Genomic DNA, 14,383 nt, shown 5'->3' on the forward strand with positions numbered 1-14,383 from the left:
AGGTAAATAGCTTTTTTGTACCATATCTACGATATCATTATTGTCAATGAAGAAAATTCCATATTAATAAAACTTCCCGTTACGCGTCAAACAAACAACTTACTGTCTATCAAACTACTGATATGTCTACAGGTCTGTTTTTTATTCCTGCACTAGACTGCACACTGCACTAGAATCACTCTTTTTCTCTTTTTGCCAAATATCAAATATCTCACTTTGAGTCCCAAAAATGTAAACTAGTTCAGTTACAAAAAACAGACTCAAAATCGCATTTTACAATAGTATTTTAAAATATCGTGGTTCTCAGTTTTTAACTGAAGCTGTTATATAAACTTTGGTCTTACAATGAGATCTGTAATGCGTGATAAATGCTACAAATATGACGATACGCGTATAAATAAATGTCATTACGAGTGATCTTCCTCGCATTTTACTACCCGTGCTAGAAAGGAGCAATACTTTCTTAACATTAATATTATTATGCCGCGGTTATATTCTGATTTTATCCTTTTGCTATCATTAGATAGATATCAAATGATTTGTCTTCGCCTTTCGCGAAAAACTACCATGATTATTCGATATTATTTTATTATAGGTATGGATAATTGTAAAAATTCTAACGTTTCCTCTTTTCTTTTAAACACAACTGTGTGACGTACTGGAATGCAAATCCATTTTGCCTTAACTTAATATCATGTTGGGAAAGAACCTTCACATATTACATCTTTAAGGTAAATAAAGTTATACGAAATATTAAGTAATTCAGCATTGGCACGACAAGTATCGCAAAACAATGTACAATTTCCCTGTGCGTAGTAAATTACACTGGAGGACAGAGAACATGAATGTAGAAACAATTCCAAAACTCTTTTTTTTTCACTACAGCTATTACAGAAGAACTTTACATGAACTTCTGTTCTCTACACTGAAAAAAATTACTAAATATTATCTTAATATATCTTAATACATATATCTTTGAATAGTACCAATAATAAGTAAACATTTAAACTTACAATAAATAAATATTTACTTAATAAAAAAAATGACAGTTAAATCAAATTAATGGTTTTTTGTATCGAATAAATGTATGTTTACATTTAGTAAAATTTACTTAGAATTATTTAAACAAATATTAAAAAATTTTTTAATTTAATTTTTTTTCAATATATAGAAAATAATTAGCAAATCGTGCAATGCGTCTTAAGTACTATAGTTAAATGTTGGTTCAAATTGTAGTTTCTATATCACAAGATAAAGAATTTTTCTATTTTATACAATCATATTCAAATAATTCCTTTTCTATTTCTTTGAAGTAATATTTACTTTTATTGATTTTGAATTAATGAAAATCTATATTTTTTGTTTTTTCTTAGAAAATTAAATTTAATATGTAAATCAAAGAAGATGATTGTATTTTAAAATAAATAATGTATATTAACTAAATTAACTTCAAAATCTAAAATATCTTTAACTTTGCAATCAAATGAAATATGTATTTTGTCATGTCATTCACTGTTTCCCTGATTTTTTCTCGTAGACTCTATCTTCGCTATGAAAACGACGAACGTTCGTTCACATCCGTGAATATCCGAAAAAAGTTGTGTCGTCCAATGTTATTCTCTGATATAGCTTCGTTACCTGTATTCCTAAATAGTTTCGAGATTTCAACCGCATGACATCTAAGAGGGAGGGTCACTCATAATCTAGTCATATAAATTCCAACGTTCGAAACAGAATGCACCGCTCGATTAACTAGCTACAAGATTGTGGAAACGTTACGCTCGTCTATTGCGGACAATCCACCTTGCGGCACTTCTTGAATTCCACCAAAGTTGGACAGAGTTTCGCCCAGGCTCCTCTTGGTTTCACCGTTATACTTCTGACTCTGCTTCGTAATCCTTCGTCGCAGGTCGCACTGCACTTTGACCACATTGACCACGGTGTCACTTTACAATTCACTGTAACTTTACGAACGAGATGATTAGACAAACAAAACTTACGATCACTCTTCACTGAAAGAAAAATATAGCAACTATATTAAGTTTTATATGTAGAAGTAGATATATTATAATTGAACAAAATTAACCCTTATCGAATCAGCTACAATTTGGTGTATCATCCATACAAACGGGAGCACTAGAATCCGTCCGTTTTTTTCTCTCTATTCAGAACGATTAAAAAAATCTTTACAAATTTATCAATATATTTTCAACTTTCTAGAATAAATATTGGCACTTTATTTTGGAAAATAATAATAAAATAATAAAATAAAATGTAGTATAATTTATAATTACCGAAAGACTCAAAGAAACTTGCATGAACAGAAATCGCTCGGTCACTAGTGATCCCCTCTTGTATAGTAAGGGTTAAATATATGTATATGTATAGTTGAATAAAAAGTTGACTAAAAAGTTTTACGTATTACAATCCAGCATCAGTTTATATTGACTCATATTTTTTATTTATTTTGATGTATTTCTCTGAACCCTTATTATTCGAGATATATATATATATATTGTTGAATACAACTATTTTATAGTTGTATATTCATGCAATTATATAATTTATTCTATTAAGTAGTTTATTCTACTATATAACTATATTCAATATTGGACTAATACTAAACTAGGGAACTATTATACTCAATACTTAATATAGTCTTGCTGTTTGTAGATACATAGTTGGTTAAAACTTTATTGCATCCAAAATAGAAAACGTTTCTAAACATTAATTGAAAATGTGAAACATTTTCAATATTCACAAATATATTTTGCTTTGAACTTAATCAATTTTCAATGTTGGACTTAGCGAAAATCGCTAGACCAGATTGAGTACAATTTTTTCTTATGTTAATTTTATTATTTTATATAATATTATAAACTTGTATAGTTATCTCTTTATATAATTGTCATTACTACTTTTTTTCTTTGAATTTTGTTAAAATATTTTATTATCAAGTATATATTAAACTCCCTAACCAAATCATGTATTCAATAAATTTGTTTCATCTAATTCGTTTGACGGATCCTCCTTCATAAATACGTTTTTATCGAAACGTCAATTTTATTTGCTGAAACAATTTTTCTTTGTACGGAGAAATTTAATTAATCGTTATGTACTCGTTAAATTTATAGTGTAAATTTAATATTTTTTTATATATTTATGTAAAGAAATAAAAATGGAAATTCTGATGAAATAAATTCCAAATTCACAGAATTCCGCGAATTTTATTTATCCATTTGAAGTGATATTTTAAAGCGACATAGGACTTACTCTCGTAATCGGTTCCGGTATTTTTGTCTCTATGAAATCGCTGACCTGTTCCATCACCCTGTAGAGCTATAAAATTTATTTCTTATATTAATCTTTAATAGAATTGATTAAAAAAAAAAAATTCTTTTTTTATATGATAAAAGATATTTAAAAATTTAGCAATATATGAATACATTAAGCTTTCATAATCGTTTCAATAATTAAATTAATTTAGTGATAAATTAGATAAAATAATACTTACAACAAGGCGGAATCTTGTGGCATTTCTTTTTTCGAAGAATCTTCTTTGGACAACTTTTACCTCCATTCTCGGCTGGAATCTGTTCGCAAGAAAAATCAATTTTAGATTTACGTTCATTCTTTTCCAACGCAATACGTGAAATTATACATAATTATATATATATGTATAATTTCTTTGATTGGATTTAATGGAGGAATAATAGTTATTGCTCTTTGGAGGAATAATAGTTATTGCTCTTTGAAACATTATTGTGTTTTTGTTCTGTATAATAAGTATCGAAAAATTTTAATAAATACATGAATAAATTTCTAATAATACCACAATTGTTCTGGTGCTCATAGTGTATCCACGACAGTTATCACAACGAGTCCATTTACTCCATTCGGTAACTTGACAGTCCACTTTGCTATTTTCATTTGATTCCATTATCTGACTGCTCGCTTGAATGCCTTTAAAGTTCTCCTTTTCTGTAAAGATGCGCAAGATGATCGTCAGCGAAGCAGAAATTTCTATGCATTGCATTTCTCGGCTAATGGTTTTTAAATTCGTATTGTCCGTAAGAATAGAATATACGTATTGTGTGAGTATATGTGTATATAATGGATCTCTATTATAAATATTGATTTGATATTAACGAGAATGATTAATTTTTGTATAAAGCAATTAATTATCACCGTGTTGCGCTCTCTTCGCTTTCGTGCTGCGTTGCTCCTGAACGGGAATATGATAGCTGAGGACACTACTAAGAGACACCTTCAAGTTTTTCATAATTGTCGACATATTGCCCCTCAATTCTCCTGAATTCGTTAGTAAGCGTGTGCAAGGTGTAACACAAATTGATTATTCATGAAAAGATAATTTACTGATAATGCGGAAGTCAGAAGCGTTATATGTGATGCAGATTAAGAATTCATCAGACGAAAAAGTGTATAATTTTTGAAAACCTTAATGGAGTAAAATAAAGGATTATGCTCAGTTTTATAGGAGAATTTGAGTTGGATGAACAACTTTAAGAGCCTAAAATTTTAAGATATCAAAAGAAAATCAAAAATTTCATAATTCCAACTTAGGAGAAGTTTTCCTGGGTGCTAGAACTATCCAAAGTTTGCTATTATGACCATGTAGTACCATTAGTTTTATCCAATTTCTCTGTGTCCAGGGCATCTCTCCGCAGTGACGGCGGATTGTACCAAAGACATTGAAGTAATATCTAAAATGTATTTGATACAGTGTATTAATCCGGTTGACAGTTATCTGGGATATGCTCAACATTTTGACGAAGACATTCATATGCCAGCAAGAAGAGTTAATGTTTTTTTATTTAGAGTTCTGATGAGGAAGAGAAATAAGGTTCATATATTGGCCACATTTCAATCAGGCAATTAAAGCCTTTTGTTTTATACTTTGAGTGTTTCTCTCTCTCCTCTTTATCGATTAAATTATAATCACTTATAACTATTTATTTGGGGTTCAACAAAAAAGATTTTAGTTGTCTTCGTCAAGATTGGACATATTCCAGATACTAGATTTGAGAAATTGAATAAAATCAGTCCTACACACTAGTACACAATACATAATAGCGAACTTTGAACAGTTGTAGCACTCAAGGGACTCATTTTATAAAGTTGTGCTTATGAAACTTTTTAATCCTTTTTTTATGCTTTATAATTCTAGCTAGGTCTCAATGCTGTTCAGCTGAGGCCCAAACTGGGCATAGTCCTTTAAATAATAATCTAATTTATTATAATCCTATTATGACTTTTTTTCATGTATTAGTAATAATTAATATTTTTTTGCATATTAATATCTATTAATATATCAATAAATCTTTAGTATTTTCTAATATAGAATATTAAAATTTACATTTTAAGATTAATTTACCAGAAAGAAATTAACATGCATATAACAAGCAGGAATAATAGAGATTGCAGAGAGATTGCAGTCCATTTAATACTACAAATGTTTCTAAATATTTAATTGACCAATCAGAAGAAACAACTTTACTAATGGACCAATCGGAGACTGTTTCAGAGATGCATTTGCATCAAGTGGAGACTGTAGTCATAGTTAGCCATAGTAAATCTGAGAGAGCGAGAGAATTGTTGTCGTAGATATCATAATTGCACAGTGAGATAGATTGTCGAAAAAATGAACTTTCTAATTTTGATAAAGTAAATATACAGCACACATACAGCAGACATAAATATTGTACGTTTACTTTATCAAAATTAGAAAGTTCCAATTGGTGGACGTATTCTCAACGTTTTAGATTTTAGAATTTTTGGTCAAGTATTTGCTTGTTGGCAACAATAATAACTTGAAAAGTTGCATAAGGTCTGTAATAAATATATATATAAAAAAAGCATTTATACATCGCCAATCAATCATATCATTCGAGTTTTTGTACTTTCTCTAACGGAAATATACAAATCATAAAAATAATAGATACTATTGATTCCGACAGTATAATAAATATTATATGAACGGGGGCAACTTATTACTTTTTTCTTATTGTTATGTCGCTATTGTTACGTATTTTATGATGTTCCACCTAAAATCAATCAATTTATCATGCTAATGTGTCTGTTTCTTAAGATATGTTTTATTGTAGATGTGCCACTTTTTTGCCACTTTTTGGATTTGTTATCAAATATCACTTATGAACGCACAAGTGCGATATTAATTTTAAAAGCGCTTAAGGGGATAAGTTACTAAAAAGTTGTAAAAATTCAAAGTCGATTATATATACTTGTATCATAAGTTATACATATAAGGTCTGTTTCTTATTGCTGCACTCTGAACCGGTGCAATAAGTTAAAATGAAATAAACATATATTTGTTTCACTTTAACTTATTGCACTGTGTGTACTAATTTAGAAAGTGCAGTAATAAAAAGCAGACTTATATATAATACGTTGTTTTAGTCGCTAAGCGTAATTCTGAGGACTGTATTACAAAATTCAAGTGGCGGATCCAATGTGACAGACCAAAATGTTAAAAGTAATTGGATTTAATACATTGAAAAAAAAAACGATTGTTTAACAAAAATGTATTTGAATATGATGAAAGAAATATTTAGTTTTAGGAAAGACATGAAAGTTGAACAAAGATAAAAGATATTCGGAATTGACGGAGTTCAGTTTTGGAACGCATCTTAGGCATGCAGATGCATAAATGATATTGCTCTGCCATTTTGCAATTTTGAATACAAATTCATGTTCAGCAAGACGAAGAACTTAAAAACACAAGTCGATGTTAACATACGACTACTTTTTGCGTTTTGGTCTGTTATTTTAGATCTGGTCTATTTTAGTCTGCTATATTAGTCCTGCCATTTTAAATTTTCAAAATTTAAAATATGATTCGAAATTAGCGGTCTCTCGATGGATATACTTATAGTGATGCTTTAATATGATTGTTCTTGCCTTTAGTTTTTATTTGCTGGACTTAACTGTAGAAATCAATCATATTAAAGAATCACTAAGCGTTAATTGATTAGTTTTCTCTGTTGAACGCAGTCAATACCAAATTTTACCAGAATCGGAGTACTTTTAGCATTTTCGTTCGCCATTTTGAATTCACCATTTCAAATTTTCAAAATTCGAGATCAGATTCGAAATGAGCAACCTCGAAAATACCCTAATATCATGTTCCATTGCAATTGGAATACTTCAGGAATTTTTACTTTTTCAGAAATCTATATTTCACTGTGAATTAATACAAAATTTTATTAGCATATACATGCGTGCGGAGATCTCATAATTAACAACTTTATCATGATGCTTCATTACAAAACAAGTGAATATGGCGTGCAATCTGATTAACTTACTTTGAAAATTCTTGCAAACTTTGTAACAATCCTGCTCGTTTGGGAAATTGTTTCGATTACCGCCGCATCCAGTGTAAAAGAAATAATGACAGCGGCCCATCTGTTTGTCGAAGTAGGTTCGTAATTCGTTGCCATGACAATTTCCCTTCTGCAGAGGTTCGCTACAAATCTCTAATTATAAATCTCTAATTAGTATTTTGTTGTTATAGTTATACAGATAATACAAAAGACGCGCAGTTATAGTAATGAAGATAAAATGCGTGGCTAAAGTAATGACTAATTATTGGTAAAAATTTTATTAGTAAAAATATATGACGGAGATACATTTTTATACCGATTATTTTTAATACATGTTATTTATACCTAAAGTGCAACGAATCAAATATTATTCGAATTTTTCGCACTGTCGACTCTTTCTTGTTTCATACTGTAAAATTAGAAAAATTGACAGTTAGCACTTTACCTTCTGCCTCTTTCGTCGTGTAATTACAGCTCGAAATTTCGGCTATGCACGGCAGCATTTGCATCTTGCACTTCTCATCATCCTTATCCGATTGCTCTGGATACAATAATTGCCTAGATCTCATCTTGATGCCAGGTCCACAACTGGCAGTGCACAGCGACCATGTGGACCATTCTGTATAGCGATCGTCAGGACAAGTCTACAGCCAAGAATAAAAACTCGATCAACATAAAAAAGGACAATTTATGGAGAAAGTTGTAGAAGCGAACTTTTTTCTTTTCTGCCAAGCATTTGTGATAAATTTGAAAAATCTTTCAAATGAGCATTTCCATTGCATAAAGCTTTTTTTCTAACTGAAAGTTATTTAGCCATGCGCTATATTGAAAATGTATATTAATTGTAATACCCATATCAGACTAGAGATTGAGATCGAGATCGAGATTGAATTTCCAATCAGAATCAATCAGAAGAAAGGAAATATCAAGTTTAGTGAACTTTGTTTTAATTGGTCAAATTCAATTTCAATCTCAATCTCTAGTCTGATATGAATATTAGAAAGTATGACAAAGAAGTTTACTCTTCTAAATGAGTATTAAAAAAGATTTTGAAAAATATAAGTTTTTTTACTCTTGCGTTTAATATGAATTTTTGTTAATCATGGAGTTTACTTATTGCCAAAATAATTTAATGATACTTGATCATATCATTCTTTACACGATGATTATGCATGTAAAATATTGTAAATATAAGTGTGATAATGGCGGTTAATAATTATTTTATCAAATTATTAGGTCAAATTCTCTACAGATTCGTTGCAGTTGTGATATTACAAGCTACCGCAATATTTAAAGAGTTGTCTTGTCACGTAAAACTTTAAATTTTTAGAATTTTTTCTTTTAATTTCACGTCTTAAGAATAACATATCTCGATATCTATAGAAAATTCTAATCAGGTATTGTTTGATGATGAAGAAACTAAAAATTTTAAAAGATTTTTACCTAATATAATGAAGACAAAAAGTTTTAGCTGTTAAGACAACGTTTTTCAAATTCGTAAAAGTTGCTTGTTTTTTTTTTATCGTTCTCAGCGAACAAATCTTATTAAGCATAAATTTAAATATGTCGTTTTCCTGATGGCAAGAATAAACCGCGTTAAAAAGAAAAACAAGCCACTGTATCTTTGATAGTAAAGCTGTCGTGATACAGCAAGGGAATTTAAAAGCACTCGGAAATGTATCTGTAGTAATATTTAATAAAGAGAAGAAAAAAATTAATTCTTCATGGTATTTGGATCCTTCAATGTGCTTTTGATCTTCAGGTTTATATTTACCGCTTCTTGCGTGCTCTAATGGCAGTCTATAAAAAGAATATATTAAATTTTTCGTACGCCGAGGTGCTAGATTTCCCTTGCTGATATCGCGTGACTTACGTGAGGGTGCCAGTGCCATGGATGGATCTACGAGAAATAGTATACAGATATCGATTACTCGTGCGAAGCTATCGCCGCTGGCTGTCTGGTGATTTAATACTTAGCAAAGCTGCTGGATTCGTTGTAATAAATATCAAGCGGATCGTTTATTCTGTTTGTGTATGTGAGAGATACGAAGTCCGCTTGATATAAAGTACATCAATAGTTAGTCGTATATGAGTGAACCTTTTGACGAACTTAATTTTTCAAAGGACTAAGTTGATCGAATGTGTTTTTACTTGTTTGAATATAAAATTCGAAAACCGGAAAATAAATATCAATTCACGGACTAAATGTTACTTGAAAATCAGATTCGATTTGTCAAAATAAAATAAAATAAACAAAGCGACTCGCATGTGAAAAAAAAATCTAAGGAAAATTAATAAATCAAAATAAAAATATTTGACAAATTTAATTGAAATTAAAATTTAATTAAAAATAAATTAAGCAGATTAAAAAAGCTTTGCTTCTTAATCCTCCGAGGATGAAATAAGAGAATTATTTATTTTGATTAATTCTTTATCGAGATCTCAACAAAATAATATATTAATATAAAATTCGAGAATGTTTAATGTAGAAAATTAAAAAATCTCAATAATTATGGTTCTTGATAAAACTTTTGCTGAAGAAAAGTCAGTATCGGATTTATCATAGAATTTGAATATCGTTTTTTTTCTTTTCTATAAAGTAAACCTTAGCAATCGTAGTAAACAATAGTAAGTTTATCAATTGTAATTTAATACATTTTCGGACTTCGCGAATCAGCTTCGTTGGAAATCTCGTTTCCATTTGATCGTTTAGTTTCGATATCTCTAAACGTTCTCATACCTGCAACCATTCCTGTCCGTTCCCGTCCGCCATCTCACCGGTATAATCCTCGTCTTCATCATCGTTGTCCAAATGATTCAATCGTTGCCTTACCTCCTCCGTGTCTTCGCCATCGCAAGGTTGATTTTCGCAATTGATGGATTGCTGGAGTTGCGGCCCATTCGCCGCGGCTCTGCACTGCTTTCGATACTTCTTCTGCCGGAAATTTCTAGATCGGATCTTGATACCGTCGCTACAGCTTGATGAGCATGCACTCCACGCACTCCATTGGGTTAACTCGCACTTTTCGCTCTCCAATAGTCCATCGTCACGACCGTTAACGCTGGTAAATTATAAATGCAATTATTTCACAATACAAACTCAAGCAGTGTAACAATTGTGATGATAACGTCAAAGTGGTGTTAAAATAAATCATTAATTGAAATAAATCATTACTGAGTGACTTTCAGTAATCATTTCGGAATTTTAATATTATATCCCTGATGAAAGTTTTTCTTAGAATTTTTCATATAATTTTTCAAAATTTTTATATAAAGTTCTTTAAGATTTCTGAATAATTTTATACATATACTTTTTAGAAAATTTTTTTAAACAAATTTTTTTGAACAAATTGGAACACATTTCAAAAGTGCCGAAAACGATTATACACTCTCCTGAAGAAATCTTAATCTAAAAGAGTGAAAATACTACTTATTATTATGAAAATACTGTATTATTAAAAAGAGTGAAAATATTTGCTCTTTTAAATAAGAATAATAAATTTTCATTCTTTTCTGGAGTGAGATTTAAGTACTTCAAAGGAAAGAAATCTCATTTTTTTAAAAAGAGTGAGATTTTTTCCTTTAGAGTAAATCAAGAAAATGAAATCTTACTTAAAAAAAAAAAAGAAAATGAAAATCTGCCGCTCTTATTCAAGAGTGTAAATATTTTTACTAGTGGCAATATTTTGATTTTTTTGTAATGAGATTTCATTCCAAGCAATTTAAAAAACACATCGATCTCTTCTAGAATTCTTTATATGCGTGAATTATGAAATATTCTAAGATTGCTATAAGATTTTTCTTCCTATTTCTGATGAAATTTTATAAAATCTAAGAAATTTAAGATATTTTTTCAGAAATTAATAATATAGAATGAGAAATTAAAAAGTTTTAGAACATTTTTAAAAAATTTAGAAAAATTTTAGAAAATTTTAGAAAAATTAAAAAACAATTTTGTTTTAAATTTTAGAAAAAGTTTAGAAAATTTTAGAAAAACTTTTTTGCTCATCATAATATCTTTGAATCAAACAACTTTCTTAATAAAAAGAAAAATAAAACACGAGAGAGAGAGAGAGAGAGAGAGAGAGAGAGAGAGAGAGAGAGAGGGATTCATTAGTAAATAAAGAAATTTGTAATAATAAGTAAATAAAAAAATAAAAAATTTTGAGAAAATTTATAAATTAATTTTTATCAAAAGAGATTAAAAAAAAATGTCATTACCAATACGGATTTTGTGTATTGTAGCAGGCTCTTCGATCTGTGAGAGACGTGCTGCATTTGTTCGCAATAGCCGCAGCTTCGTTGCGAAAATGACGTTGTCTCAGCTTGGTGCCTTTACCGCAGGTGACCGAACATTCGCTCCACTCGCCCCAAGAAGACAGTTTACAGGCTTCTACGTACAAAAAAACATCGATTATCTTTTTAGATGTTTCACATAAAAACTGTGTGTCTAAAGTTCATAATGAATGCACTTAAAACAAGAATTACGTTATACAATTAGTAATGACGTAATTTACGTATTACACATTTATCATGCAATCTAGAAAGAATAGAAAGCAAATGATATGTTGCGAAGCGAAAAATAGTTTCACAAATTACGCAAAAAATAAACAGACGTTTATCTAGACTTATTCCGTTTTAAAATAGTTCTTGCATGAACAATTTAGGGAATAATTATGCGGATCTGCACGTGACGTGGAAATTCATGATAAATGTTAATCGGTCAACTTCGCGGAAACTCGTTCACGAGTTTTAGTGTTTTAGAACTGATGTTTAATTTTGCATTTTTTCTCCTCGGTGAGATATAAATTTTTTACATCGTCGAGAAAACTGCAGGTCAGACATTAATGCGCTTTAAAATTTCCAAGTGATACAATTAACTATCATAAATTTTCCACAAGCACATTTCTTAAATTATATTTTCTATTTTATTTTTTATTCGTATGCACTGTACCTGTATCAGTTAGTGTATCATCCAAATTATCGCAGGTCTTCTCGTATAATCTCTGCCTGTTGAGATAAAGCTTCGCGAGAGGTTTCATGTCTAGACCAGACGAATCGTAAAAAGGTGATCTCGAATCATTCGGATACGTTGATGTGATACGATGAATCGGAATCTGTGGATCCGTCGGCGAATCGGGCGACTAATAATAATTAACGAGGAAAATAAATATTACTTTACGAAATTATAAATATTTGTTATAAGATATCTTTCTTGTAATTTTATTTCTCTTCAAATTTTTTTCTAGCTAATATTTTTATCCGATCTTAATATAATAACGAATAGACTTGCTATTACAAGAAATGTATAATTTATAAATTCTCACTGTTAACGCATGGAGAAAGATTTTTCGCGAGAAAAATAAGAAAAGATAGAAGAAGGAAAATTCTCACTCGGAAAAATGCCGAGGGAGCAACAACGTCAGCAATTCTTGTTGCGTACTACGAGGATAAAATTAAGGTATTCTCTCTCAAGAAGGGTTATTATGATCCCTCCACGCTGACAATTGACAAGTATCTCTTTTTTTTTAGTAGGGCCTTCAGCCCACTAAGTGAAGTACAAATCAACGTGCTTATCTTGATGCGAGCTCTTCGGAAATTTTAAATCAATTTTTCCTTATAAAATATGCTAAAACATCCATCATAAATTATAAGACATTGAAAATAAAAGTTATCTGTTTACTTTACCACGTATGTAATTCCGTCGTCAGTGCCAGCATCGTAAGGATAGAGATTTAATTGCTTATGCTCTATCCAGGAACAATTAGACAGACAAAGTTCGAGTCCTGAAACGCCAACAAACCAATCTGGCGATGGATCTGCGGAAAAATTAAAATCGCACGGTAAGCGAAAAATTATTACTCTACAATTTTTAATACGAATTTAATACCTCCTTTGTAAAAATTAGCCTTACCAATCATAGAAACTAAAGACATTAAATGATGTTTTCTGTCAACTCGAAACACAGCAAAGGTCTTGCCAGTGACATTCGGATAACTTATGCCTCTTGCTTTTATTATAGTTCTTATTTGTTCACTCTGTAAACAAATAGTAAACTCAAGCAAATGCTGTAATTTATATGTATCTATGTTTTTGTCATAAATATTTTTATGATAAAAGCATATATTTCCTAATAAACAGATTTACAAAAAAATATTTTTTTGAGTTTCCGAAGTTCTTGAAGCTTTAAAAAAAATAACACAATCCCTAACTTTCAAAATTAATTCTTTCTAATTAATTATAATGTCAATGATGGAAATAATTAGAGTTTGAAAGTCAGTTTGGAAATCAGTGGAAAGTCAATGTAAAAGTACGCACTTAATTAGCTTTTGGCTGTCGGCGCAACTATAACCCATATACCAAGGGATAAGATTACGACCATTCTACAATTGCATAAGCATAGTTGTAATTGTGCGAATTAACCAATCGCAATCGAATATTTTCCTTATATTTGATTATGATTGGTTAATTCTCATAACTACAATTTATAACTACACTTATGCAATTGTAGAATGGATTTTAGATCGCAGCAGCTGTAACTCATACAGAATGTGAGTTTTTGGTTAGCCAATCTGTATGTAAAAGATAGTTGTGATCATTGCAGCGATAAAAGAAATATATTCATTTTTCAACAATAAGGAATAGAAGTAATGGTCCTAACGGTCAAAGCTAGATCTTTAATACTTAAATAATTCAATCAAAAGAATTATTATGTATATATTATATATGTACATATATATCATATTTATAAGCATTCGAACTGCACGCTGAATTGATTTTTCGGACTTATAAACGCAATTAAACTACTGTAATAATATTACAGTAGTTTAATTAACAACAAATTAAATTAATAAGACAAACTATTTTAATAATTTGATGCTCAATCTATTAAAAAGATGTTAATATACTGCAAATACACACACACATTTATTGTCGAAAAATATTATCTCGACCGGAAGATATCAAATATGGTATATATATATATATATACATGTACGGTCTAAAATAATATTCTTATTGTA

General features: G+C 29.8%; 1 protein-coding gene across 2 annotated transcripts in view; it reads right to left on the reverse strand.

The window, feature by feature from the left end:
- Window positions 1-1,505: 1,505 nt before the first annotated feature.
- The window catches only part of LOC108694278 (spondin-1), a 45,127-nt gene continuing 32,249 nt past the window's right edge, over window positions 1,506-14,383 (reverse strand). The window contains exons 6-17 of one of the 2 annotated variants that reach the window (XM_018203662.1): window positions 13,276-13,399; window positions 13,050-13,180; window positions 12,316-12,505; window positions 11,583-11,754; window positions 10,102-10,423; window positions 7,807-8,005; window positions 7,344-7,514; window positions 4,189-4,311; window positions 3,833-3,981; window positions 3,515-3,593; window positions 3,274-3,339; window positions 1,506-1,964 (exon numbers count right to left, since the gene is read on the reverse strand). In XM_018203662.1, the coding sequence (XP_018059151.1) occupies window positions 1,786-1,964; window positions 3,274-3,339; window positions 3,515-3,593; window positions 3,833-3,981; window positions 4,189-4,311; window positions 7,344-7,514; window positions 7,807-8,005; window positions 10,102-10,423; window positions 11,583-11,754; window positions 12,316-12,505; window positions 13,050-13,180; window positions 13,276-13,399 (1,905 nt within the window). In that variant the 3' untranslated portion in view covers window positions 1,506-1,785. The remainder of the gene's footprint in view (window positions 1,965-3,273; window positions 3,340-3,514; window positions 3,594-3,832; window positions 3,982-4,188; window positions 4,312-7,343; window positions 7,515-7,806; window positions 8,006-10,101; window positions 10,424-11,582; window positions 11,755-12,315; window positions 12,506-13,049; window positions 13,181-13,275; window positions 13,400-14,383) is intronic. The other variant, XM_018203663.1, reaches the window with a different exon arrangement.

This window comes from Atta colombica, unplaced genomic scaffold (genome assembly GCF_001594045.1).
Source record: "Atta colombica isolate Treedump-2 unplaced genomic scaffold, Acol1.0 scaffold12, whole genome shotgun sequence".
NCBI classification, from domain to species: domain Eukaryota; kingdom Metazoa; phylum Arthropoda; class Insecta; order Hymenoptera; family Formicidae; genus Atta; species Atta colombica.